Source organism: Hevea brasiliensis, chromosome 2 (genome assembly GCF_030052815.1).
Source record: "Hevea brasiliensis isolate MT/VB/25A 57/8 chromosome 2, ASM3005281v1, whole genome shotgun sequence".
Lineage (NCBI taxonomy): Eukaryota > Viridiplantae > Streptophyta > Magnoliopsida > Malpighiales > Euphorbiaceae > Hevea > Hevea brasiliensis.
In genome coordinates this window covers 106,913,747-106,940,701 of record NC_079494.1, presented here as the reverse complement: position 1 = coordinate 106,940,701, position 26,955 = coordinate 106,913,747, and the positions used below count along the sequence as shown (strand labels likewise).

General features: G+C 34.1%; 4 protein-coding genes across 11 annotated transcripts; 1 reads left to right on the top strand and 3 right to left on the bottom strand.

Annotated features, from left to right (window-relative positions):
• The first annotated feature begins 6,599 nt into the window (after positions 1-6,599).
• On the top strand, positions 6,600-11,021 carry LOC110632206 (protein NRT1/ PTR FAMILY 4.6). The gene is made up of 5 exons (XM_021780346.2): positions 6,600-6,705; positions 6,844-6,955; positions 7,088-7,305; positions 9,259-9,699; positions 9,815-11,021. The coding sequence occupies exons 1-5, from the start codon at positions 6,703-6,705 to the stop codon at positions 10,784-10,786; spliced, it is 1,746 nt and encodes a 581-aa protein (XP_021636038.2). The 5' UTR covers positions 6,600-6,702; the 3' UTR covers positions 10,787-11,021.
• Positions 11,022-11,712: 691 nt separating this feature from the next.
• LOC110632207 (aldehyde oxidase GLOX) lies at positions 11,713-13,960 on the bottom strand. Its single transcript, XM_021780347.2, has one exon. The coding sequence runs from the start codon at positions 13,580-13,582 to the stop codon at positions 11,900-11,902; it is 1,683 nt and encodes a 560-aa protein (XP_021636039.2). The 5' UTR covers positions 13,583-13,960; the 3' UTR covers positions 11,713-11,899.
• A 989-nt stretch (positions 13,961-14,949) lies between these two features.
• On the bottom strand, positions 14,950-20,222 carry LOC110632205 (protein TWIN LOV 1). 6 transcript variants are annotated; one of them, XM_058137850.1, is made up of 9 exons: positions 19,197-20,222; positions 18,883-19,090; positions 18,708-18,772; positions 18,496-18,575; positions 18,322-18,377; positions 18,170-18,233; positions 16,848-16,933; positions 15,408-15,467; positions 15,116-15,262 (listed from the first exon to the last, which is right to left on the bottom strand). In XM_058137850.1, exons 1-8 carry the CDS (start codon positions 19,741-19,743, stop codon positions 15,446-15,448), a joined length of 1,128 nt encoding a protein of 375 aa, XP_057993833.1. In that variant the 5' UTR covers positions 19,744-20,222; the 3' UTR covers positions 15,116-15,262; positions 15,408-15,445. The 6 variants fall into 6 exon arrangements, 4 of the variants coding, with proteins under 4 accessions (XP_021636033.2, XP_057993833.1, XP_021636034.2 ...); XM_021780342.2 differs by lacking the exon at positions 15,408-15,467; XM_021780343.2 differs by lacking the exons at positions 15,408-15,467; positions 16,848-16,933 and adding an exon at positions 16,496-16,571 and having other exon boundaries at positions 15,123-15,262.
• A 4,209-nt stretch (positions 20,223-24,431) lies between these two features.
• On the bottom strand, positions 24,432-26,856 carry LOC110632213 (uncharacterized). Of its 3 annotated transcripts, none has more exons than XR_002490638.2 (5): positions 26,485-26,856; positions 25,834-26,082; positions 25,499-25,577; positions 24,846-24,937; positions 24,432-24,754 (listed from the first exon to the last, which is right to left on the bottom strand). XR_002490638.2 is itself a non-coding variant. In XM_021780352.2 (5 exons), exons 1-5 carry the CDS (start codon positions 26,839-26,841, stop codon positions 24,691-24,693), a joined length of 828 nt encoding a protein of 275 aa, XP_021636044.2. In that variant the 5' UTR covers positions 26,842-26,856; the 3' UTR covers positions 24,432-24,690. The 3 variants fall into 3 exon arrangements, 2 of the variants coding, with proteins under 2 accessions (XP_021636044.2, XP_021636046.2); XM_021780352.2 differs by having other exon boundaries at positions 24,846-24,924; XM_021780354.2 differs by lacking the exon at positions 24,846-24,937.
• Positions 26,857-26,955: the final 99 nt, after the last annotated feature.

Sequence of the window (26,955 nt, the reverse complement as noted above, 5' to 3'; positions counted from 1 at the left end):
AATCATTGTAATATATATTTCTTTTCCTGCCTTTTTCTAGGAAATTTATCATTGAATGTAAAGCATCTGCAATCGATAAATACGGATTTAGAATATATTTAACCATATTATTGTTGAAATTATTATTAATAAAAATATCTTCTTAAATGTATTAATTACAGAGTTGAAATTAATTTGAACTTAATTTAATATATTTTAATTATAAAATTTTATAATAATAAAAACTTTTTTCATAATATTTAAAATAATATAATGAAATAACCGGCTCTTTTCACCTCTATATATTTTTAATAAATTATTTATTTATTTAGATTTACCCTTCGTTGAAGGATGAGATAATATTTTTTTTTAAATGGCTTTTATTGAGACACGAACTTTAAATTTTATAGTTTTAGAAACAACTTAGAAACATTAAGCTAAAACAGTAAAACTCATAAGTAAACAATTTTTAAATATATGAAAAATATATATATGTGGCTAACTTATCTCAATCAATGATTAGGGATTTGTTTGATTTAGAAAATAAAAAAAAATTAAATAAATTAAAATTTATCACAGGTTAAATTGAAACAAATTAAATTAAGGAAAAAAAATGAATAGAATTGAATAAAATCAAATTAATTCAATTTGAATAAAATCAAATTAATTCAAATTAAACAAACAAGCAGTAATTCACATGCTTAGTTATAAAAAAAAAAAAAAAGTAAAGATACTGTTTATAGAACCAAACCAAGCAAAGCAGACCAAAGACATGAATGAATGCTTGAAACACTATTTTATCAATTATTAATTTAAATGTTATCATAATCATACGCTCACCCTTATTCTAATTAATAATTATATATATATATATATATATATATATATATATATATATATATATATATATATATATATATTGCTTAATTTCAAAACTTCTCCAGGAAAGACATACTACAAATAATAATTATCACAATTAAATAATTAAAATTATATTTTATGCAATTTGTTATGTTTGAAAATGAAAACTAGCTAGCTTCATGTGATCGAGTTGTGATAAATTAATAAACTTAATTAGAATTGAAGGCGAAGATAGAAGTGAATAAAGCAAGCATAAACCAATGGTTGATGATGGATACATAGAATTTAAAAACCAAGTATTTAATGGAAGGTCAAGCCCTGGACTGGAGAGGCTGCTAACTAAAGAAATTCTCTTAATATTGATCACATGATCAACAAGATGCTTGGCCACCCCTTTCTTTTTCTTAGTTCAGGAATAAGAATTTTTCCCTCACATTCCGATTAGGTGTATTTTCACTTGAAGCTTTTTAATTTCTACTGTTAATTCCTTTCTTCTTTATCATACAAAGTTGTTCCAATTCACACTTTTTTCTCTCTATATATTCCTTTCTTCCTTAAATTCCTCTTGTTTATCAATTATATATAATAAGCAATATGATCTTTCTGTGGGCTAAGCTGCATTCATATATCTATATATTCTCCTTTGCTTTGGCATCTGTTCTATATATATCTAGAAAAAAAGACACTGAATTTTTTCACTTGATTGCCAATCTTAATTTGTTTAGGATTATCTGGTTTATATATGTGATTGTGATTCACTCTTCAACTTGCAACAAAAATATTCCTATTTGATAACTGATCGATGATCACAAAAGGAATATGTTATTTTTTAGGAAAATTGCAACTGACAATCAACTGGATATTTCTTTATTAGTTTTATGTTAACCTTTTTCATTCTATAATATAATTAATTAGATTTACCTTGTCTGTTGGATTTCTATTCCCACAATAATAGAAAATTAATTTCCCACTTCCCTTTTTTCTCCATAAAATTTTAATTTTTTTTTTTTTACCAATAATAGATTGAATTGCAAAACTTTTGTTAACACTGGGTGGGAATAACTCTTCGATTCATAGCGTTTGGGTTGTTACGCTATAAAGAATTGGAGTTGTATCTTTGCTAATAGTTTAATTTTTTGGCATGATAATAAATGTTCAATCCTATAATTGATATCAAAGCCAAAGTCATGGGTTAAATCTCTCGCAGGTCTACTACATTATAAGGACTTAGAGTTGTACCTCTGCTAATAGCTTAATTTTTTAACACGATAGTAAGCGCTCGATTCTACAACTTTGATTTTGAGTTTGAAATTAAAAATCTTCCTTCTATCCATCTTTTTCAATATTTCTCTTCTTCTCTTTTTGATCTCTTATTTAAGTGGTCACTAGTGACAACCCTCTTTTCATTTTCTATTCTATCCTATAAAAAAAAAAATAATCACAAACTTATTATCGAATGACAATTGATTCTTTTTTTTATATATATTCTAAAAATTTAAAGAGAATGAAAGTTACAAAAAAAATTGAATGATTAATATCCTGTACTAAAAAGTAAACATTGGAACACAGAGATACTAATCCTATCAATGGCTCAATTAATTAATTAATGTAATGTGATAATGCATTTTAAAAGAGTTCATGCATACCTACTTTTGTAATGAAATCATTGCTATTAGTTATTACCAGAGACAAAATGTAGGCCAACGTTGTCAATTTTCATGATTTTAAATTCCATTACCAAACTTTGTACCATTTGTAAATGTATTCGTGGCCCATCAATTTTCCATAACCCTAACCCTTCTCTCTCACAGATATTAATTATTTTGGGTTTTGGTTACTATCATCTTAGTAGGTAAAACCGTGTTTGGTATTTTGTTTGAAAAGACTTTTATTTGAAATGTTCTAAGCATGTACATTTTGTGCAGCCAAATTTGAAGTCAAAGCTCATGAATTATCAACGTCCTTTTTTTTAAATGTTAAAAAAAAAAAAGTTTAGATAAAGAAGATAATGAAGTTTACATACCACTTATTAAAAAGAATGATTAATAAAACTTAAGCTTGCAATATAGTGAGAGCGTTGATTGAGTTTTATAATTGAAGACATTATCAAGATTTTTTTATTAGCATATACATATATATTTCTTCCATTATCTATTCTCTTGTAACATTAAATCACAGCTCTCCCTCATCGCTCCATCACATTGACTTATGAAAAAGAAAGCAAGAAAGAGAATAAAATTATTTTAATAACAATTACCTATATTTCAGGTTATTGCTAGCGAGCTAAGATTATCAACATATGTATAATATGGGAGAATTTCAAGACAAATCGTGTAATGCATGTACGTAAAAATGAAAAACAAATTAATATGTGGGTATGTGAATTGTTTTCTAGCTAGCTCTTGGTGTGAGATAATCTTTTTTATAGTTGTAAGTTGAGTGAGGTTTCTTCGAATAAGACTTGTAAAAAGCTGGACTGGATTCAGGAAAGAATCGTTGAAGAGTATGTGAGGTTTCTTTCAAGAAAGACTTGTAACTCAGGACCAAATTTACAAATTTCTACCTGATTCAATGGAGAAAGAGACAACCTCCCAATAACTACAAAAACTGAGTGGGAAATACAAAAATAAAAAGGAAAAATGAGGAGTTTTGGATATGCTTTGTAACTTATGCATTGAAGGTTTGAAAACTACCGTTGAAGATTGAGAAGCATGATACAAATGCAGGCCCTGTAGATAAATACTAAAATACTTAATTAATTATAATTTATTTTTCTTACTTTCATTCAAATTAACAAGATCTTGAATTTCAATTCGTCTATCTATCTTTGTTTTTTTTTAATTATACTTTTATTTTTATTGAAAATAATACTTATTTGTACAATTTTATAAAATTCATTATAACATCTTTCTTATATCTCTTAATTAGTTGAAATAAAGAATAATTTAGTCAAATTAAGAAATATTTTGTTATAATTTAGATGATTTAATTAATTTCTTAATAATTATATAAAAACCTTAAATCACATATAAAAATGGATGAATATAATAAAATATAATTTCATTAAATTTAAATAAGAAGATAGAATTAATAAAAATATGGATAAAGCTTATTGAATATCGTCCACATGTCCAATGAAGAAGATAAGCATGAGTTATATATGTTAAGAATAATTTGCCCATATGTTATAAAATAGAATTTATTAATTAGAAATTTTAGGGTTCCATTGGAAGAAGTTACAATCTCAATTTCTTGCATCCACACCATACCCACCTTCATAATTAATTTGAAACTCACAAAGTATTTTGTCCTAATAATAACACACATATTTCAAAAAACACACTGGGGGCTTTGGTCCACACACTACATGTCTACTAGTTGAACTTTTGCATGAAAACATTGTTATATATTTTTTAAAATAAAACCAACAAGTGATTAGATGAGTGGCGTAAAACTAATTATCAAGTGAATCTCACTTATAAAGTTAGGAGTTTGAATTCTGTAGTCATCATTATTGAAAAGATTTTTCAGCAGCATAAATATTTTCACCTGAATGCATACTAATAATAATCCTGCTCCAAATTATTAAATTTATAAAAAATTATTTATTTCATTTTCTAAATTTATCCAATGTCCTCAGACAATATTACTGAATTTATTTGACAATGAGATTTATATTTAAGAATTTGAGCAATATAAAATCTGTACTGAAAATAAAAATTAGAAATATACATTAAGTGTAAAGTACTATATCATCTAATTAATATGCAAATTGACCCATGAATATTTATATATATATATATATATATATATATATATATATATGAACTTTCTTCTGTCAAAAGAAACGGACTTCAGATATTTTTGGTAGGCTTAATATTTATTCCCATCTACATTTAATTTTATATTTCATGATTGAAGGTCCTCCAATGGCTGAAACCCATCTTGTCAAAGTCTGAAAATCTATTATATCTTACCAAAACACTATCCTAACATGTCACCGATCACTGAACAATCCTAAAAGGGTCAGCAATAAAAAATATCACCTTAATAAATTCTATCATTTCAAGCAAGTTCATTTGCTTTGAATTTGAATATTGTTGGTGCATAATTAGGTATTTTGATTCAATATGGCTCTTGGTCTTGCCACTGGTTTGCTTGGCGGTGCCGGTGGTGCTGGTGGTTGAACATAGTGGGTCTGTCAAAAAGCTTAAATCTGACTCCCCTTTATTTAAAAACAGGAAAAAATAAAAATTTATATAGAACCCAAGAATGCAAGAACCTTCTCTTTAATGCAAGTTGTTTCAGTCTTGTGATCTTTTGTTTCAGTTTCAAGATCAGTGGACTATTCCAATCTGACGGCCATAAATGTTTTCAAGGAAGCAATTCTTGTTATATCACGATCCACCAAATGAATTCCCTAACTTGTAAGTCAAGATCATTTAAAGAATCATGTTGTTACGCGTATGCTCTGGATTAAAGAATTAATTTGTTTATTGGAAGCCAAAAACAAATAGCTAAAGATATAATATTTTTTACATTATTGGGATATATAAATTAATATTGCAAGTGAATTTTCTGGATATCTAATTTAATATTGATATGGGTTATTTTTTAAATCATGAAATTATTAATTGAGATTCCAACTAAATTAAAAAAAATATATATATCAAACAATAATTACTATTTTATGGGCCAATATCAAATAATTTAAAGATGGACTCCTTAAAAAAAAAAATTATCATGAGATTGTGGTGAAAGATAGAAGATCATAAGCAAGAAGGTGAAGCATCAACAACTTCATATTAGAAATTAAATATGATTTAAACATATATGGTCAAACAAAGAAAGATCTGGTTATCTTTTCTTTATATTTGGAAGGAGGATTTGATGCTTGGACGTCTATCTTTTGCCTTCTTTTAGGAAATACACATTTTTCTTAACCAAACACCCTTTTTGAGAAGAGCTTTCTCTTTTCTATTTAACATGTTCATATTGGGGAAATGGAATGCTCAAACAAATATCATAATCAAATTGGAAAAAGTGGATAATGATGATGACAAAAAATTCTAGCTTAAAATGGATAAAATTAAAGTCCTTATTTAATTAAGACAAGCAAATTAAAAAAATAAAATTGTTTAACGGGTATAAATAAAATTATCTTATTTAGTTTATATTATCAAATTAATTTTTTAACAATTAGGTTATTCTATTTTCCTTACAAAAAAAAATTAACTTGTTATTGGAGAGACTCCCACTTTGTTTATCTCATGGTTTGTGTGTTCATTTCTTTGTAGCGTTTTGATTCTTGGACTTTACCTTGGCAAATTGTTTTGTTTTATATCAAATCTTAAGTTGGATATTTAAAGAAAATCTGTTGGTCTAAATTTAATTAGATTTATTTACACTAAATTTTTTTACTTATTAAAAAAAAACTTAGCTACGAGAAATTTATAAATTGCATGCACTTAATTAAATTCAATGAAATTTATCCATTTGTTATTTAATTTATTATATTTTAAATTATATTATAAATATTATTTTTTTAAAACTTAAAAATAAATTTATTTTTTCAAACGTTAATTTATATATAAAAAAAATTATATTATATTTTTTTTCTATAGAGAGTAAATTTGTATTTTCCACACAAGAAATGACTCATTTTTTTATTGTGTTCGGACCATTTTGTCCCAAAGTTGGGACCTTCCTCTATTTCTCCCGAGTCTTTAAATCCTCCACCAGTCATCACTCTTTCTTTATAATCAGCAACTCCTCTCACGGAGGATCCAACCTCTCAACTCGCTCTCAACTCGAAGAGAGAGAGAGAGAGAGAGAGAGAGAGAGAGAGAGAGAGAGAGAGAAATGGTGGGTTCCTCCTCATTTTTTTTTGCTCTTTTTAATCTTTTTCTCTCCAATTCATTCCTGTTTTGTTTAATTGTTGCCTTTTTTTCCTCCTTTATAGTAGCTTTACTGACACGAGTTAAAATTATTTGCTATATACAGGAACAAGAACAAGAACAGCAGCTCGCCAGATGGGATGGCTATGTGGACTGGGGGAACAGGCCTGCACTCAGAGGCCGCCACGGTGGCATGCTCGCCGCCTCCTTCGTATTGGGTCAGTCCTACATATACTCTTATAGCTTCTTCTTGTTCAGCAGCCAACACAATCTTTTGTGCTATCTTTTCTTGTTTGTTTCTTCGCAGAAAAAAGGAAAATTATGGGTTTTTATGACAATTTTGGGTGCAGTTGTGGAGATATTGGAAAACCTGGCATATCTGGCAAATGCAAGCAACTTGGTGATGTATCTATCAGAGTACATGCACTTATCTCCATCTAGATCGGCCAATAATGTCACGAATTTCATGGGAACTGCTTTTCTTTTGGCTCTTCTTGGAGGTTTTCTATCAGATGCTTTTTTCACAACTTATCGCATCTACCTGATAAGTGCGGCCATCGAATTTCTGGTAATCACTGCTCTCTCTCTTTCTCTCTCTGTAGTATCTTTGCCTTTTAACTTGTGCGTGAGTTACTCGAGGAATTGGGTCTCTCTCTCTTTCTCTCTCTCTCTCTCTCTTGAGTAATCTTCTGTATCTAGTACTTTGATTTCTTTTTCTGTCCTAAAATAGGAAAACCTGATTATTCTCAAATTCCTAGAGGATTTTTCAAGTACACATACATAGGACCATGTCTCAGCCTGGATAGTGGAGTGTGAGTCTGTTGCAGGAAATGCAAGAAATCTCAATCATAAAATTTAGGAAATCGTTGGCAAAATTTTCTTCATTAGCTCCAAATTCCAATCATGATATAGCAGGATAAGTTTTAGTCCATACTTAGGATTAATAATATTTTTTTTTGTAATTATATTTTAAGTTTTTGTGGAGTGAATACGAAAGACATAATAAATATTTTTAGAAAATTTCAGAAAAAATGAAATAGCATAACCGTATAACCCATTTATACAATAAGTAAATAAATGAAGAGTCTGAGTTTCTTTGTCTTGTATTTGATCTCGTATGAAAGGTTGAGGTGCTAATGGCATGATATGGTGATGAAGTTATGTGCAAAATATAAATAAAATAAAAACAAACCAATGAAAAGCTTATCCTAAGACTTGCAGATGAATTCAAGGAAGAGCAGGCACAATAAACAAGGCACCTCAGTGATTGGGTGTGCTGTGCCTGTGCTGCAATCAGCTTCCACTTTTTTTACAGCTACTTGCTTGGCTTGCAGAACTTTGAGCCTTAATCAATGGAAACTTTTTGCTCAAGATAAACCACGCCCTTCATGGGTAAATTTGTCATAAAAACAATTGTTTTATTATTATAATAATAGTGAAAGCTTTGGGTGATAATGATGAGTAGCTATATAGCCTCGAGCAATTGTACGATTGCCCACTTTATTAGCACAAAATTAGGGTTGGGGTCCCACCCATAAGACTCATGCAACGTTTCCAATTACAGTGAGTCCTTATAAATGAGGAACCCATATATGGGGTCCTTAGTTGTGTTGTGTGTTTGCTAGGACAAATAGAAACTTCTAATTTTTCCTCATCAACAGCAAAAATTGTCCTTTGTGCTTCCCAATCTTGTCTCAACTAGTTGACAACACCACTAAGGTCACTCAATGCTGTGTGACAAACGCCCCTTTGCCATGGTATTTTGCTTGCCACGTGTATCTCATCATCTCTGCAGGCACCGTGTCTGGTCTCTGTCTTAGATGCGATAAATCTTGGTCTATCCATGGCTATGCGAATTGTGGATAAATGATTCATTCATTCTTCTATTTGTGAGTTTTCTTACAAACTATTGATAGCCACATACCCATTTAGGTTTGCGTACGTCAATTCATTCGCCATTATAATGATTAAAATTTTCTTTTTCTCTTACAATAAGAAATCGTAATCAATGAATTGGTTTTCAAATGGCAAGGTCTAGAAATATACTCTTTCCCTTTTTACCAAGTAACATGAACTCAAGGAGCGAAGAATCCCACGTAACAGCGTTCGAATTTATGTGATTGGGAAATGTTTTTTTTTTTTTTTTATAGTAACAAATAATTATTGTTCATTGTATTTCTATATTTGTCTTACTAACTAGCACAACATTTTTAAATGTTACATTTACTATTTAATAGTCCCTTTCTATTCTATATACGAGTCCATTAGCTGAAGTCGTGATCAACACGTGGCCACAGGACCCACATTTGCTTATTTTAGCTGGCTGTTAGTTGCACTGTTTCTTTCTCATAAGATACTTAATGCTCTGTAAAATGGTTGCGTTGTTTAGTTGTTAAATTGTAGAGAAATGCAAAATGGATTGCAGCCCACAGCTTGAGATCTCAGATCCATTAGGAAGTTAAGAATAATAATAATAATAATAATAATAATAATAATAAATCTTGAATTTTGATCGGAACAGGGGCTGGTGATACTCACTGTGCAAGCTCGCTCTCCTTCGCTGAAACCACCGTCGTGCAACCCAGCCAACCCCAACATTCCATGCCAAGAAGTGGATGGTGCAAAGGCTGCAATGCTGTTTTTAGGGCTCTATCTGGTGGCGCTTGGTGTTGGAGGGATAAAGGGCTCGCTGCCAGCTCATGGGGCAGAGCAATTTGACGAGAGCACACCGAAAGGAAGGAAGCAGAGATCAACCTTCTTCAATTACTTTGTCTTCTGTCTTTCATGTGGAGGCCTAATTGCTGTCACGTTTGTTGTGTGGATTGAAGATAACAAAGGATGGGAGTGGGGATTTGGAATCTCTACAATTGCCATATTTTTGTCTATCCTTGTCTTTCTCGCTGGCTCAGCCACTTACAGGAATAAGATTCCTTGTGGAAGTCCCCTCACAACTATTTTCAAGGTTTCTAGCCAGAGATTCCCATGGCCTTTCTAGCCGCCATGTTGAACTGCTACACAAAGTTCCATTATTTTTTCTTTTCAAGTAATTGATCGCTTAATGGTTTTTGATTAAACAGGTTTTGATTGCTGCTGCAATTAACACTTCCATAAGAAAAACTCCAAGCAATGCCGTAGCAAACCTGAATGCAAGCCCTTTCAGTCCAACCCAAGGCGGCCAGGAATCAGAGGAAAATTCCAAAGACATGGCACCCAGTACTGAAACTGCAACAAAAAGCTTCAGCTGTCTTAACAGAGCAGTGGTGAAAAGGCCAGTCCACTCAGCGCTAGAATGCACGGTACAGCAAGTCGAGGAAGTTAAGATCGTGATAAAAATCCTACCTATATTTGCTTGCACCATCATGCTCAATTGCTGTCTAGCTCAACTCTCCACATTTTCTGTACAACAAGCTGCTACCATGAACGCCAAGCTTGGTTCCTTGAAAATACCCCCAGCTTCCCTTCCATTTTTCCCTGTAGTCTTCATCATGGTCCTAGCGCCAATTTACGACCATTTCATCATTCCATTCGCTAGGAAAGTGACTAAATCTGAAATGGGCATCACTCATCTACAAAGAATTGGCATTGGTTTAGTTCTTTCTATAATAGCAATGGGAGTTGCAGCTCTCGTCGAAATCAAGAGGAAGAGAGTTGCTACAAATTCAGGGCTGCTAGACTCGACTGATCCATTGCCCATCACATTATTCTGGATTGCTTTCCAGTACTTGTTCTTGGGATCAGCAGATCTTTTCACCTTGGCAGGGTTGTTGGAATTTTTCTTTACGGAGGCACCCACGGGGATGAGATCCTTAGCAACGTCTCTTTCTTGGGCCTCCTTGGCCACTGGATACTTCCTGAGTTCAGTAATTGTATCAATAGTAAACAATATTACAGGAAACTCCACAAACCGACCATGGCTGTCTGGCAACAACATAAATCACTATCACCTGGAACGATTCTACTGGCTGATGTGTGTGCTAAGTGCTGTGAATTTCTTGCATTTCCTTGTCTGGGCCAACTGGTACAAATATAGATCAACAAGAGGTAACTAGCAAAATCAAATTACGTATTCGATATAGCAGAATGCCCTGTATAAACCAGATGAAATGGTTGCGCTAAGCGACCCTTGGCTGTATATGAGATGAATTGCTGGATTCATTGCCGGCCAATGCATGGGGGGTATCAGATAGTAGGAGATTAAGGCAGTGCCAGTTTCAGAGGAAGGGTTTAGAGTAATTTTACCCTGTAATCACTGTTTTTCAGCTAGTTCATTTTGTTTAAGGAAAACTGATCAAGTGATTCCCATCGAGTGATAACAAATTCTAAAATTAGCAATCCTGGACTTGTAAAGGAGTTAGTGTGCGCCATCAAATACAGGAAATTTTAGAAAGAAGGATTAGAACCTGGCTATCAAACAAGCAAAGATTCGCGAAAATATGACAACCCCACCACCACCCCGCGCCGCGCGCCCCACCCCCCCCCCAAAAAAAAAAAAAAAGGCAAAGCATCATATAGCACAAAGGAATGTGAATAAGTTTAAAGATTGCAATTCAAATCCACCATAACTATTAAATAACGCAAGATTAAACCACAATCTAAGCCTGTCATACTAATTCTTAAAAAATTACCTCAATTTTCTTCATCAAGTCAAAGTAGCGCCAAAAAGAAACCAATTACAGTAATTTTCCCAAGTGCTCTCAGCCCTCATAATAAAATTTAGCTGGCCGACAAACAGAACCCTGAACTCTAAGCAGCGCAAATACTATTAATTAGGTAAATTCATCATATTGCTTAAAGAAATCGTCATCATCTCGTACCTTGTTTTGGGGCTTTAAAGTCCTGCAAGGTGTTCGACAAAATGGATGCTCTAATTCTCATCCACAAGAAACAGTATGACATGAAAAATCAAGGTCAGCAATGGAATGTAGTTCTTTAAAAAATATAAAGAAACTGAGCTCAGAAGAAAGGACGAAGGAAATTTTGTGGAGAACCGGAATTGAAATTTGCAGCTTAATATCAAACAAATACATACATTCTTGTTTACATGGGATTCCAACTACACTATTCGATTCCTTTTTTCCCCTCCTAACCAGCAAAAAGAATAGAAAACCTACGAGTAATTAATGTCCTAAGCAGCAGCATCATCCAAACTGGATCACTATTATTCAGCGCAGCTTGACCCAAACGGCATGGCTAGGAATGCCAGCGTTGACCAGAAAAAGCATATAATACCCAGGTGGGGCCACATTGACATTGGTGGGCCCAATCGCGTTGACCTTATATCCATAAGCAGACAGCCTCTCTACGTTCACCACCTTCAACACCAACATCCTCTGGTTCATGGACACTGAGTGCGTATTAAACGACGGCGTCATCATCACCACCGATATCCCCAAATCTGAACGGTAAAGCGTCAACACGAATGTCACTGTGAACATCTCCTTGTACGACACCGTTTTCCCTGTCGACTCCACTCCCAGGATTGACGGTTTTAGATGTACGTACAGTGGGTCCAGATATGGCGGGTAAAAAGCCTCCAAACTTAGTTCTGTCCGGTATGGATATGCTGTGAAGTTGTACGTTGGGTGTGGATTGCTTCCACCCACTAGGATCCTTCCATCTGGCAAAAGCGCTGCTGTGGAGTGGTACATTCTTGGAATGTTCGATGGGTTCAGGACCACGAATCTCTGGGCCGGATTCTCTTCAGGGAGGTATAGAAAAGGGTGGAAAACCGGGTTCACGGCGTCGTTCCAGCCAGCGCTGCCATTAGTGGCGCCGTTGATAATGATGACGGCACCGGTGGGTAATAATAACATGTCGTTCATGACCCGCGGAGTGGGCATGAGCTCCATGCTCCAATTGGGTTTCGGGTCTGTCACTTTTAACCTCCCACATGTCCTCGACGCTTCGTCGTAAACGTGCTCCATGTAAGCCTTGACATACGAACCGGGCTTTGAGCCACCGCAGATCATCACCTCCGCTTGTGGTAATTCAGCCATGTCAGTCCCTCTGTTTAACTGGAGAGGAAGCAAAACGGAAGAGCCGGTGCAAGGGAAGTTCCTAGCACCGTAGGGCAAAACTGGGTACTCCTTGATCACCTTGTTTCTCGTATAATCAAGCAAGATAGACCGATTATTGGCAAAAATGAAAAGATTCCCGTCAGGCAAGAGGTGTAAAAAGGGATAAAGATTGTTCTCTTCTTGTGGATCTTTGGTTTTTACCAAGAAATGCAAGAAAATGTTATCCCGTATTTTAAAATTCTTGGGATAAAACTCGTAGGTAAAAACCCTTCTGCCACCAACAATAATGATGCGACCATCAGGGAGTATCTGACTACTGGCGTACCATCTCCGGCTCAAGAGGGGCGCAGAGAACTCAACCCAGTCGCAAGAATTATCATCGCAGGGCGTGAATGAACGAATTACGCGCTCACCTTTTTTGTCGCCGCCGGCTTGGATAAGAGTGCCGTTGGGATCGACAGCCCCTGAAGAGCACCAGGTGTTGGTTAGGATGGTGAGAGGACGGAATGAGTTGGAAGCGATGTCGTAGAGGACAGAATGTGCAGTGCAATCTTTGGGTCTGACAGTCTCATCGATATAGCCGCAGTTGCCGTCAGGAAGAGAAAGGTTGGAGGCGCCAAAATCAGTGCGATCAAAGATGATGACCTTGTTGTTCTTGAGGACCTGAATGTGCATGGCAGAAATGCCTATGCTTTCTTGGAGAAGGACCCATCGCCCCCCTGTTGTGGTTGAGAAAACCGACGCACTGTGCGCAAGATGTTGAGAGCAGAGCATAAGCAAAGAGAAAATAAGAGGAAAGATGAGAAAAGTAAGGTTCTTGATCGCCATTGGAGAGTTTCTTGGGGTTAGACAGATAGAGAGAAGGTTTGATATGGTTAATAGGGAAAGAGGGTTTTAGAGGATTTCTGTATTGGAGATAAAGAGAGCTAGCGAGCAGCTTTCCTTCTGTGGTCGGTGGCGAAAAAGGGTCTCTATGGTTGATTTCCGTTTTGGTTCATTTGCTAGTGGCAGCGTGCATGTCTCAAGAGCTAACGGTAGGATCGGTTTCTAATTCAACCAAAACTGAAAATTTTAATTGTGATTATTGCAAATCAAACCAAAATGAATTTAAGAAATTAATTAAATAAAAATAAATCGATTAGATTATTTAATTTTATTTAATTTAATGATTAAAAATATATAATTTAATAAATATAAATTTAATTTTTTACTCTTTTAATTTTTTTTTATCAAAAAATCGATTTAAATCGATGAATTGATTCTTGAACTATAGAAAAAAAAGAATTCAGCAACCCAATGACCAGTGCGTACTGTTCCTCTCTGCTATCCCAAATAAATCTATCTGAGAGAATTCAAAATCTGAGAATTTATCCCAAATCCCATCAATAAAATAATAATAATAATAATAATAATGTACCAACGATCAAAGTTGACAAAATAAACCATGGGATAACAGAAGCATGAAATGATAAATTAATAAAATAAAAATAAAAATAATTATATAATTATAATTATTTTTTTATTAAAAAAATAACTATTTATAATTTTTTTAATCTACTAAATGCGTTTGTTTAATTATTAATCTACCATTTCACATAAGATATTTTATATGAAATAATAGAAATACTCTAATTTCTCCTCTTCGTCCATGAGACCACCGATGCTATTTGTTAAATTCATGACAATTTATTATTTGAATATAATTATTTTTAGTCCATTCACCTTTGTATCCCTTTCTTTTCTAGTTGCTTTGATTTCTTAGCAAACAAAAATTTTAAAGTGTTGTATATTTATTTGTGATGAATACCATCTTTTGGAGTTGAATGGACTTGGATTATTTTTTGAAATTTTGCTTCGCTGATCATTAAATTTGCTTATTGTAATTTTGGGTATTGATTGAATTGAAGTTTAGGGATGTTACTTTTCTAGTTTATTGATATTCATTGAAGTTTTAGGTTATCCTAGTAAACTCAATTTTCTGGATTTTGAAACGTTAGATATTTTTGTTTTATATTGATTTAAGATCTCGGCTTGGATTAAAGGGGCTTTCTCTATGAAATCAACAAATCGAATTAAATAGATTTGATTTGTTAGCCTCACACTACAATAGTTTGCTTTCAGAATTTGTATGGTAAAGACAATGGAGCACATTTCAACTCTATGTTACCAAGTGTAATAGCTGAAACACACAGGAATCCTCAAGATATTTTTATATATGGACAATGTCACCATCAGGGTAACAAACTATTTCCCCAATTCCAGACTTTACAAGATGAGATGGTTGAATCTCAGGGTGAGTATTAATTCTCTCTTTCAAATCCGGTAAAGAGCATCAAAGAATATTGAAGTTATATACTATTACTTAGAGGAGCCAGTACCAATTGATGAACTCCTTACAGCTACCCTCACTGCACCTACGCAACTAAGCTGCCTCATCTCAGCGTTCAATCCATGCCACTCCTGGCTCTTACACCCTTCTTCAATCTGGACACCCACATAGTATGCTATCTGTACACCCAGAAAGAAAAACAAGAATTGCATAAAGATGTCGTATGTTTGGTTTTATCTTCTTATCATTAGCATCCAACTTTATTTAAACCAAAATAAAATAACTTGCAAGAGTAAAGATTGAACTACATGCCCAGGTACTTACGTGCATAACAGCAGCAGTTCATGAGCAATCTAATGTTCTCAATTACTGACACCCAACTTACTGGAAAGTGGAAATGAATATGTTTAAGTTCTCATATTCAAGTCTTTGATTGTTTTTAATATGGAATCAAGCCAAAGAAAAGAGAAAACAATTTTCAGGAAATTCAATTTTATCACATTCAATAATTAATAACTTAATACCAATCATTCAAAATGCTTACGAGAGACCCTAATGCACCTATGAGGGGAAAATAAACCTTAAATAATTGATTCCCAAATTTCCTCCTAAAATAGGTACTATTAAAATCTTTAACTGGAATTATGACATCAATTTTACTCCTAGAATCTTGCTACAACCTTAGTACTAAAGATTCTCACTCTTCCTGGCATTTGCTGTAACCATGTTCTGTTGACAAGTGGTCATCACTAAAGAAATCGAAATCATAACCAACCCAATTCTTCAACTATTATTGTGTCACAGCAAAGTTACGATTTAGAAGATGGGCCAGTAAGCCTGTCGCTTTTCTTCCAGAGTACACAAAGCTATATTCAACAAAGTATTATAACTTAAAAACACAGTAGGATAATGGTGTTATCATTCTGAAACTTCTCATAGAAAAACTAAAACAAGCAGAAAATTAGGCAACGAAGGAACTTCCAACAAATAAACAGCCAAATGTTGATGGGGTATCAATAAGTCTCATAAACCTTGGGCTACCAGCTGCCACGGCAGCAAACCAGCACAATAAATGCTATATATATCGCAGCCCTTAAAAATAAAAGGCAATGATTTTCTATCCCTCTACATATCATTGTTGATGGAATCTTTCATCTTTCACAATGCTTAAGATTGGACCACTATAAATTGATAAAATGGTTATAGCAACAACTACTAGTTTTATTTCCTGAAGTTACAAAAAAGTAGAGATATAATCAAGAATCATTATCAATGACCAATAGGTTGAGAGAGTCAGCCTGAGCCACATGATATCCTGTGAGGAACAGTATTGATAGGGTGATTATTAAAAGAGCACCCACATACACATATTGAGAAATATTTCAATGACGGGAAAAAGGAAGGAAAGTAGCCTAAAAGATGCTAAAATGGTTTATGGTTGAGGTTGTCTGATATAGCTGAACAGGACTCATGTTCCAAGCCAAGTAACTGAAACAAAGGGAAAAGAACTGGGTCGACAAATAAAGACAAAGCATCGTCTAGAAAAGTAAATAAAGACAAAGCATCGTCTAGAAAAGTAAACACCTCAAAATATCAGATCTTTGTTAGGGGAGTAAAACTACCATTTATGTTTTCCTATACCCAACTAACAGAAGAATCACATATGCTATATACCATAAGAAATTTAGTAGTTAACCAAACTGATCATCTAGTTCCCTGCTAACCGTACGCCTTGGTGTGAGATAAGCAAAACTAGCAAGATACCTATGACCAAGCTCAGCACTCCAGCGACACATTAAGTCTTGGTTTGAAAAACATGACTTTCCCAAGAGCGCACTGGCTTGATCATCCTGTCATGGGAAATTCATGTTTCTCAGGCAATGGGAAAGGAGATTGACACAATCATATTGTTAATCTGAGCAAGAAAAGATGATGAGATTTCTTTGTCAGTAATTTAAAAATTAAGAACCAACTTCAAGATAGAAATTGAAAGAGTAACATAGGTGATTTTCATGATGATTTTGAAGGGCTATCTTTAACACATACACACAGGGAGTTGCAGGATAGAAAGGGGGCAGCATCAGAATTGAGAGAGAGAGGCAACAAGAAAAAGGATAATTTGTTCCACTAAAATGACAAGGTTGCGGGTTTAGCCCGAATATTTGTGGACATAGCCCCAACCTATAGGAAACCCATTTTTGTAAAACATTTAGATTTTCTAAATATATCTTGTCCATATACAAAAAGAAGAAGATTCAGCACCACTCATTTCCCAGTTCTGAATATTAAAGAAACTTTGTGCAAATTGAGCTTATATCCTTTGCATACAACCAACAATTGCTATCAATCATACATAGTGAAATAGAGGTGGGAACAAAAATTAAGCATGCAACATAGATTGAAATCCCTAGGCTCATTAAGAATTCTTTTGGATTTTATGGCACTTGCACTGCCAGAAAACCTAGTGAAATGCAAGAAGTTTATATACTCCTTCTGTCCCATAAAGATAGGCCTACTTTCCTTTTTTTTATCTGTCTTAAATTATATTTCACTCTTTTTTGAAATATTAATTTATTTATTAATTTACTAATATGCCCTATTTAATAAGCATTGAAAAATAAAATCCATTAGTTTCAAGAATAATTTAGTAACATGAGTTATTTAATTTTTAATGGAGCAAAACAAAGGGAGGGTATATTAGGAAAATACAAAACAAAATTTATCACTTTAACTATATTAACTATATTTTCTTAAACTATGTGAAAATAGAAGTAAGCCTAGTGTACTAAGTCATTTTCAAGTCTCAACCTTTTTTCATGACAAGTTGACAACTAATACGTGGCTTGAAGTTCAATGTCTAGAGTAGAAAAGGATTACTCCTATTGGGCAATCATATCAAAAAGTCAAATAAAATGATGTACAAAGTTCAGTAGAGTAAAATAAGATGAAATGAATTACTTTTCACTGCTCTCAGTCAAGCAGCATGTTGATCTTAGTTCAACGGCAAAAGGATCTAAACCCATCAAATTATCAACAGTAAAAATATGACAGGCAGATAATAAGAGAAGTTTATGCATGCAAAGTACCTTGCCAGTAGCATTACGAACAGGTGATATGTGAAGAAGGTTCCAAAATGTACTCTTATTCTTCCTAGTAAACGAGGAAAACCATTGTTGAGAACCAATGAACAAAACTCCATTTCTATCAAATACATAGAAGAACGGTTAAAAGTATCAACCTGTAATTTAAGATACGTACTGTACATGCTTGTTCAGCTTGAATACTTTTCTTTATCTGAAGAGCATCCAGCAGCAGCATAAGTTTTCAGTGAAGAAAACCGCCATTACAAGTCACAACAGAGGCATAAATGTAATATAAACCAGATGAAAGTGGAAAAACAGGAAATTTGTACCTTCTCAAGAACAGAGGAATCTGTTTCAACTCCACTTAAAAATCTACAATTGCGCCCCAACACTTCACCCCTAGCATAACCTACAGGCATAGCAAAAAGGCACAAGTAGCTGAGCAATTTCACATTGTTCAGAGATTCATACACCGCTAGTTACAGATCAATCTAAAATGACTTCCATTTGAGAAGTATGAATATCATAAAGCTATGAGCACCTGTCAATTTCAAGAAGGCATCACTGGCATAAACTATAGGCATATCTGACAATTGTGGATCCGTCCTGCAAATGAAAAACACACAAACATGTGGAAAGCAGAGGCATTAGCAATCTTGTAAAGATGAGACCTTTTCGCAGAAAAATAACATATATAGGAATTTGAAACAACTCACAATACAAAGCTTTGTTGGATTCTACCAAGAGATATATTTAAAGATGAGCTGATAACGGTTGCTCCAGGTAATTTGCATCTTTTTCCACACACTAATTTACCAGTTGACTCGCTATATTGAGTTAGCACGGACAAAATATGGTTAATCGCAAATGTTGCTTTTCGCTTCTCTGCCTCACTAGCTTCACATGGCTCTTCAATATTTAATCCTGTAATACAAAACCCATTAACAAAAAAAAAAAAAAAAAAGGCACCAATCAGAAGTAGCATCCTCGTATTCAAAATGAAACCCACTAAAGAGCTAGAAATAGAGACCTCTAGTATCCGAATCCAATGCCAAAACCCGACCCAAATCCACCAAGGAATCCAAGCAAACTTCTCTCCTACACGAACCAAACACAATCTCTCTAAATCCGGACCCTTCCTCACTCAAACTCGACCCGTTTAACCTATTTCTCCTCAAAATCGGCACCTGAACCGCTACAAAGTGAATGACCCTCCCGTCCTCCTTCCCGAAAACAGGGCTCATGTGAAACAGCATCCAAAACGGCGTGCCGTCTTTGCGATAATTCAACAAACTGATCTGCAGCGCCCTCTCTTCCCGAATCGCCTCGCGGATTTCCATGACGGATGTTCGGTTAGTCTTAGGCCCCTGAAAAATCCTTCCATTTTGGCCTATAACCTCGTCCTTAGAATAGCCGGACATCTTCAAAAACGCACTGCTGGCGAAGACAATCGGGTGGTCAGAGATGCAAGCATCAGTGATGGTAAAACTTTCAGGCAATTCATCGAGAACTTCTCGTGCCCAGATAGAGTAATAACTATTGAACGATTGTTCAATCAGAGCCAAGTGTGATTCCATTTGGATTGGTCCCCTTTGAAATTCTGTATCCTCGTTTTGGAAATCAGCCCCAATCCCATGTGGCACAGCTAAGGCAGGATAGCGAATCAGGGTTAAGAAAAGATAGAGATTGATGAAGTGAGTTCTGGGTTGAATTAAAGAATTGAAGAAAGGGTGAGAGAGAATGTTTTCAAGCTACAGAGCTTGTGTTGTGAGAGTGAGGCGTAAGAGAAAGAAGAGATTGAAAGAAAATATCTTGGTGAATGAACATAGATGATTGAGAAATACCCATCAATCCTTGCTTGTTGCTCTCCTTTAAGCCTGCATAGGACAAGAAATCTTCTTCTTCTTCCTTTCGTTTTCAGTATATGTGACAAACGAATGGGAAGTTGCTAGGCAAGAACTCGATTGCAAGTACACAATTATGCAGGGGTCACAGATTTAGCAACTCGAGCTTGTGATTTCTATTATCTCCTCCTTCAAAATAAAATAAAATAAAATTAATATTAACAACTTAAAATTAATCAACTTATCCACCACATCAACTCCATTTTCTACTTCACCCTCGCCTCCTCACTTTCTCTTTTTTTTTTATATATTAATTTTCCATTTAATAAAATTTTACTTTTTATTAAAAAATTTTAATTATTTTTACTAATTAAAATAATTAATTAATAAATTTTACAAAAATTATTTCTAAAATTATAAAAATTCGAGTTAAAATTGAAATTGAAACTATTTATAAAAAAATAAATAATAATTATGTGCATAATGTTATACTCATGGCATCCACATAACATATGATAGTTTGTGGCATATATATGTATGAAGAGAAGTTAGAAAATATAATTTGAGGATGTGATAAAATGAAAGTGAGTCCCAAAGCAATAACGCAAAAGGCAAATCCTCCACAGGAATTGAGGCCCTCCTCTAATTGGGTATGTGGTTTTTTGTTATTGTACGGTTCAAAGAGATCCCAACTAGGTCTTTTTCCAGTTTGGTGGTATCTGGGGAGGGTTATATACGGCTGCCACCCACCTTCACCCATATTCTGTGGGTACTGCCGTAGTCATAGGCAAAGTCGTGGGTAGTGATGTGATGCTATTTTCATAGACAACTATGGGTAAACTTATTTAACTAGCCAATTTACAACCTTATTAAAGCCTAATCCTTTTCTCATTTATACTTCCTCCACCTATAAATAATAATTTTATTTTTATAAAAAAATATTAATAATTTACTTATTTATTATTTTTTTAAAATTTTAAAAAATAAATATCAATGTGATAAATATGATAAATAATTGATTTAATTAAAAAGAAAGTAATAATATTAATTTTATAAAATTATGTAAATATTTATTATATTTTATAAAAATAAAATTAAAAAAATAATTAATTTAAAAAATTAAATATAATTATTATTTATGAAATACTTTATATTCTGCGTATTTTGGTAGTCCAACCCTAATTTTAGTCATTTATTGTACTCCTAAATTTTTGTCCCTAACCTGTATCTTTGCGCGATCACACCGTTGGGATAGGTCATGGTCAGTAAAATGAAGGGCTGAAATCATTTGAAAGCAACGAGGGGAAAAAAAATGAAAAAAAAAAAAAAAGGAGAAAACCGACGCTGATTCTTATCCATCCGCGTCATGCTGTAGTGTCCATTTTTTTAATCAGATCCTGAACGATATGCTCTGCTATTTAAGGCATCTTACGTGGCAGCACAAATTCTGTGGTATCTACGCATCGCCGCATCTCCACGTGTTTCCGGCTAGCTCATATATGTCTGGTCTGGGAATCTTTGTTTTATTTGCTCCATTACTTTTGCAATAAATAAATAATTTTAAATTAATAATTTTTTTTTAAATGCAAAGTAGATGGAGTCTCAAAAAGAACAAATTCATCAAGCTCCCATATAAAAAAAAAAAAAAATCTTCAAGCGACAAGTGTGCTGCACAAGCCTGAGAAGGTCAAGCCACAATTTAATTTAAAAATTCAAGCTCAACAGGAATTCAGTATTAACAACTAATTGGCTATTTATTTGCCATATTATTTGCTCCCCATAACAATGGGACAAGACCACCTGTCGGACGATTCAATAGTTTATTATGTTAATTTTAATTTGATTACCATTTTTTTTATTTTTTTAATCCATCATATAACGGCTACTCAATACTATCTTAATATATCTATTGAGGTATAGGCATTATCAAAAATAACTAAGTTCTCTCTCTCATTTTAGAGAAAAAATATTTCTCTCAAAGTTCATCTTATTATTTATCTCTCGAGACCGTCAATTTTTCAGTTTTTGAAGGTTTTCTTTTTCTTATAGGTATAGATGAAAATGGGAGGGTTTCAGTGAAGACCTGCAAAATTAAATCTATATTTTGTTGTCTTGAGCAAAGCTTGTTGTTGTTTATAGTGATCACTGAACATCGAGGGTCTTTTGCATGTTTGATGGAAGTAACTTTGGGTCTTTGTGCCAACCGCATCTAGTGGCTGATGACCCCCATTTAACCATACGAGATTGAGACATCGAGAGCTCTACGCCATCCCCTCTAAAGAGTCGCCGGCGATGACTGTGCTTTCTGGTTCTTGACACCCAGTGTATGGCAGAGATGAAGCTCCAATTGGGACTACAAGGACAGAGGCAAGCTCTTGTAGCAGCGAAAGCCTTTGATTGGTGCTTTTCCATCTACTGAATCCAACTCTAGCTTCTAGGAGGATCAGTAGTGGTGGTTTCTGATGTTGCTCTTGGTGTTTTCCTAGAGTTCATGACATGCATGGCATGGTTTCTTTGAGTTGGGATAATTTCTGTATAGGCTATATTTCTGAGCCTTAGAGTTGTGAAGAAAGATCTACACATGGTTTTTATTGATTTGAAGGCTTATGATAGTATTCCAAAATATGTCTTATGGAGATTGTTAGAACAAAAGAATATATCTATTAGGTACATACAAGTGTTAAAAGATATGTATGAAGAAACAACTACTATTATGCGCACAGTTGGAGGGGACACGAGAAATTTTCCTATCTCAATTAGATTACATCAAAGTTTAGCTGTAAACCCTTACCTTTTTACATTAGTTTTAGAGGAATTGACGAAATATATATAAGAGAGTATCCCTTGGTGCATGATGTTTGCAGATGACATAGTTCTAATAAATGAGACGCGAGGAGTTAATAGAAAGCTAGAACTTTGGAGAAATACTCTAGAGTTAAAGGGTTTTAAGTTAAATAGAACGAAAATAGAATACATGTATTATAAGTTCAGTGAAGGCCAAATTGGTGATAGGAAATGAGTTAGTTTGGATGGAGTAGTACTGACCCAAAGTAATCACTTTAAATATTTTAGCTCAATCATTCAAGTAGATGGAGGATGTGAAGAGGATGTTAGTCATAGGATTAAAGCCGGACGGTTGAAATAGAGAAATGCCACAGAAGATTTATATGATCGTAAGATTCCCAATAAGTTGAAAGAAAAATTTTATCGTACAACTATACGACCAGCCATATTATATGGTAGTGAGTGTTAGACAATAAAGGAGTCGTATGTTTCTAAGATAAGAGTTACAGAGATAAGAATGTTAAGGTGAATGAGTAGTCATACTAGACTAGATAAAATCCGTAATGAGAGTCTTAGAGAAAAAGTAGGAGTAGTGTCAATTGAAGATAAGTTGAGAAAAAAGAAATTAAAATGATTTAATCATGTGAAGCGTAGATATACAGAGGCTCCAATTAGACAAGTAGAGTATATTAGGTTAAAGGATAGAAAGAAAAGATGGGGTAGACCTAAATTGACTTGGAGAATAATAATACAACATGACCTAAAAGCATTACACATTTCTAAGGATCTAATCCAAAATCGTTTAGAATGAAGAAAAAGAATCTATATAGCCAACCTTAAATTCTTAGGATAAAAGTTTAGTTGAATTGAGTTAAGAATTAACCCTTTGTATGCAAGATGTAATGTTTTACCCTATAGGCCTTGAAATGCAACTATGCAATTCAAAAAATAAAACTTACCTCACGAGTGTGATACATATATATATATATATTATAAAAAAATGCTGTCGACTGCGATATTAAAAGAGAAAAAAGACAAAATGGCCTCTCCGCACCGCTGAATCGTCCCTTTTTAGTTTTTACATAAAGAAAAAAGAAACCATACAATAGTTTTAAAAATATGAACATTTCATAAACAATTATAATATATCATGAAATGTTATTTTTCAGTTGATGTTTTTAGATAGAAACTTAATGACAATAATGTCCATAGAAAGAAGTATAGACAATGATTTTTTAAGGGGGAACAAACCCCATGCAACGTATACGCTTATTATGTACCTACTGGACGACACATCAACTTGCTAGGCAACTTTTAATGGGTTGGTATCATCTCATTGCAGGCAACTGGCTGTTTATAAAACAAATGTTTCACTAATTCTAACCTTCCCTCCCCAGAGGTCGGGAGCACAAGGTTAAGATCGTCAGAAAGCATGTGGACTCAAATGATAAATTTAGACCACAAACTGTTAAGAAGAATTTCGTCACAAATCAAACACACATGTTCTAAATTAAACTGTCCATAAAACCTTTAAGGCTCACTGTTTCGCTTTCATCAAACCTTCACTTTTTCCCCAGAAATGGAACAACCCATACTAGTACTGGGAGAAGAATATAAGCAGAACTGTTATGGGCATCTTTGAACTACAACTGTCCTGTTTATATTCAGAAACAGTTTCACATCAACAGATGTCTTAACGTCATATCTAATGAGGAGATCAATATTTTCAAAAGCTTGTGGTACATTCAAGAGAATCACCCTTAGTTACTTACAAATAATAATAATAATAAAAGGACTCATAATTAGGCTATAAAAAGGGAAAAAGGCAGGAAAAATAAAGAGGAACCCCCACCTCAGCTGATTCACATCTATATAGGCAGAAAACTCATCATTGCTTCATTTGTGCACAGCCTGACGCTTTGAGAAGTGAGGGGAAAGCGTCTTCTCCAACTCCACCAAACTGAAATTTCATATAAATAGCTAGTAAAGGAACTCCAAATTTGAAAATGCTAGGATGAAATCAAATGACCAAAGAAAACAGATTCACTTACATCTGATATTTACGAAGAGCCTCATTTTGTTTGGCCAAGTATAAGTCACTATCCTTAGTTATATTGTTCAAAGGATTTCCTGCAGTAAACGTCTAATTGAATATACACATTCAAATGCAAATTTTGGGTCCATTTAACATTGTTGTTTGAGCTGCTACTGTGAAAAGCACCACCTTAAATATATTAGTTAGAGGCCATTACAATTGAGTTTAAGTTAAGTTTAACATGTTTTAATCATAAAAACATTCAAACAACTAAATAGAGTTTTCAAACTATTCTTCTTCTTTTTTTTTTTTTTTTTTTTTAACATCTAATCTTAAAAACAAGTTGGAACTACAATCCCAAACAGGCCCTCACATATCCAACTCCAACAGTCCAACCACAATTCACATATTCTATGTCTTTTTGCATCATTTGAATCAAGTCCACTCTGTTACTTATATCAACAAACTAGAGTCATCCCCTTACAACAAGATTTGATTAAAACTTGAAAAGAACTTCATGTCATTTTTTCCCTATTATATGATTGATCAATTTTATGTAATGGATCCAATCTATGGAATGAATATGTGCCTTCAGAAGCCCAGGAAAATGAATAATCTTCCCTTTTCATAAATGCATAAAAACAGTCATTGTATTTTTGAAGGGCATACTTGGAAGTGATGATGGCGCTTTAGCATCCACAATCTTCTGAACTTTAGGAGAGGTTGATTTCTCAGTCTTCTGCAATCCCTGTTAAATTCAGGTCATATTAACTCGTATGTTCAATATAAATGGAACACAAATACCATGGTCAGGTGGCTTTAATGCAAGAAGTTAAAAATAGCAGTAAAAATCAAAATTAAAGGAAGCGTCTTAAACTCTACAATAAGGGCCCCTCATGGGTATTTATTCACCGTGCTCTTTGGGGAGGGAGAAGATGAATTGCTCCAGCTAGGACACTAAGAAAGAGAGAGTGCAAAGATGAGAAGTATAAAGTATTTGGTACCTTCTTCCTTTCCCTCCTCTTTAGTATCTTCAAATGACACTTTTTAATGTAGTGCATCAAATGGTATCGAGTATGCCTGGAGCATAGCTGTTCTTTAACCTCTGGATTTTCAGTTAACCAATCAGAAATATCTTTAGACTTGACCACCTCATCATTATCTAAAGATTCCAACCAGGAGTAAACCGGTAGCCATTGATCTGTTCGTTGAAATCGAGCATGTGGAAGATCAACCTGAGTCACTTCTGTTGCCTGTTTAAGGAAATGGAAATTACTCAAATTCTAACCCATTGAAAGAGATGGAAATAAAGAAGAACATTAAACTTGTCTGAACATAGCAAAAACCCATCATTAAGTACAAAGGAATTCAATCCTTAATCAAACAGCCAATGAGTCCACCAAAGTTAACAGCATTTCCAAAGTTGTTTTCTTGTCCCAACATCAATGTTTTCAGCCAATTAGCTCTAAAATGTAAATTGTAACTCTGTGAATGTGCTATTAGCAGCAACATATCAATTCAAATACATTTCTTCATTCTAAATTCCACCTACTCAAACTATCTTAGGAGTTTCTCAATTGCATGTCAACGAAGATTCTTTTTCAAATCGCATTTTCAAAATATGCTAACAAGAGCTGTAAATATAACGAAGATACCTGATTGGGCAACCTCATGTAATTTTGAATTGCAAGGAGGCGATCAATGAGGTCTGCTCGAGGCATGGACTGGAGGTCAGCCGGCAAGGAGCCACGGTTAGACTCGATCCAAGCCTCGACCTCGGTGGTGCTCACGGCTTTGGCCTCGGGGAATGCGCTGAGCCAAGCTCGGGCCATGGTCTCCCATTCTTGGGACTGATTAGGGTTTTGATCGCTGGGCCTGTGGTCTACCGCTAGGGTTTGTTGATTTGAATTCGACATTCTAATTATTTTCCCTTTCGTGCCGCGAAGTCTCGATAAGCTTTCCAACAACCGGAGTTTGTTTACGAAGGTTTCGCTTAAAACATGAAACGACATCGTGTCTTATTCTTGGTTTGGGTGTACGCCAGCACAATTTTTATTTATTTATTATAATAGACTCTGATTTTAACTTTAACTCAAAACTAATTCTAAAGAAAGAAAGATTTTATT

Coding starts and splice junctions, on each gene's coding strand:
- LOC110632206 (XM_021780346.2), top strand. Junction 6,956..7,087: donor CGCCGCCTCCTTCGTATTGG/GTCAGTCCTACA, acceptor TTTTGGGTGCAG/TTGTGGAGATATTGGAAAAC. Junction 7,306..9,258: donor GTGCGGCCATCGAATTTCTG/GTAATCACTGCT, acceptor TGATCGGAACAG/GGGCTGGTGATACTCACTGT.
- LOC110632207 (XM_021780347.2), bottom strand. CDS start 13,582: ATGGCGATCAAGAACCTTACTTTTCTCATCTTTCCTCTTATTTTCTCT.
- LOC110632205 (XM_021780341.2), bottom strand. CDS start 19,743: ATGGAATCACACTTGGCTCTGATTGAACAATCGTTCAATAGTTATTAC. Junction 18,773..18,882: donor ATCCAACAAAGCTTTGTATT/GTGAGTTGTTTC, acceptor TTTCATTTGCAG/GACGGATCCACAATTGTCAG. Junction 18,576..18,707: donor TGCCTTCTTGAAATTGACAG/GTGCTCATAGCT, acceptor CTATGCCTGTAG/GTTATGCTAGGGGTGAAGTG.
- LOC110632213 (XM_021780352.2), bottom strand. CDS start 26,841: ATGTCGTTTCATGTTTTAAGCGAAACCTTCGTAAACAAACTCCGGTTG. Junction 26,083..26,484: donor ACATGAGGTTGCCCAATCAG/GTATCTTCGTTA, acceptor TTCCTTAAACAG/GCAACAGAAGTGACTCAGGT. Junction 24,925..25,498: donor AGCGCCATCATCACTTCCAA/GTATGCCCTTCA, acceptor CGTTTACTGCAG/GAAATCCTTTGAACAATATA.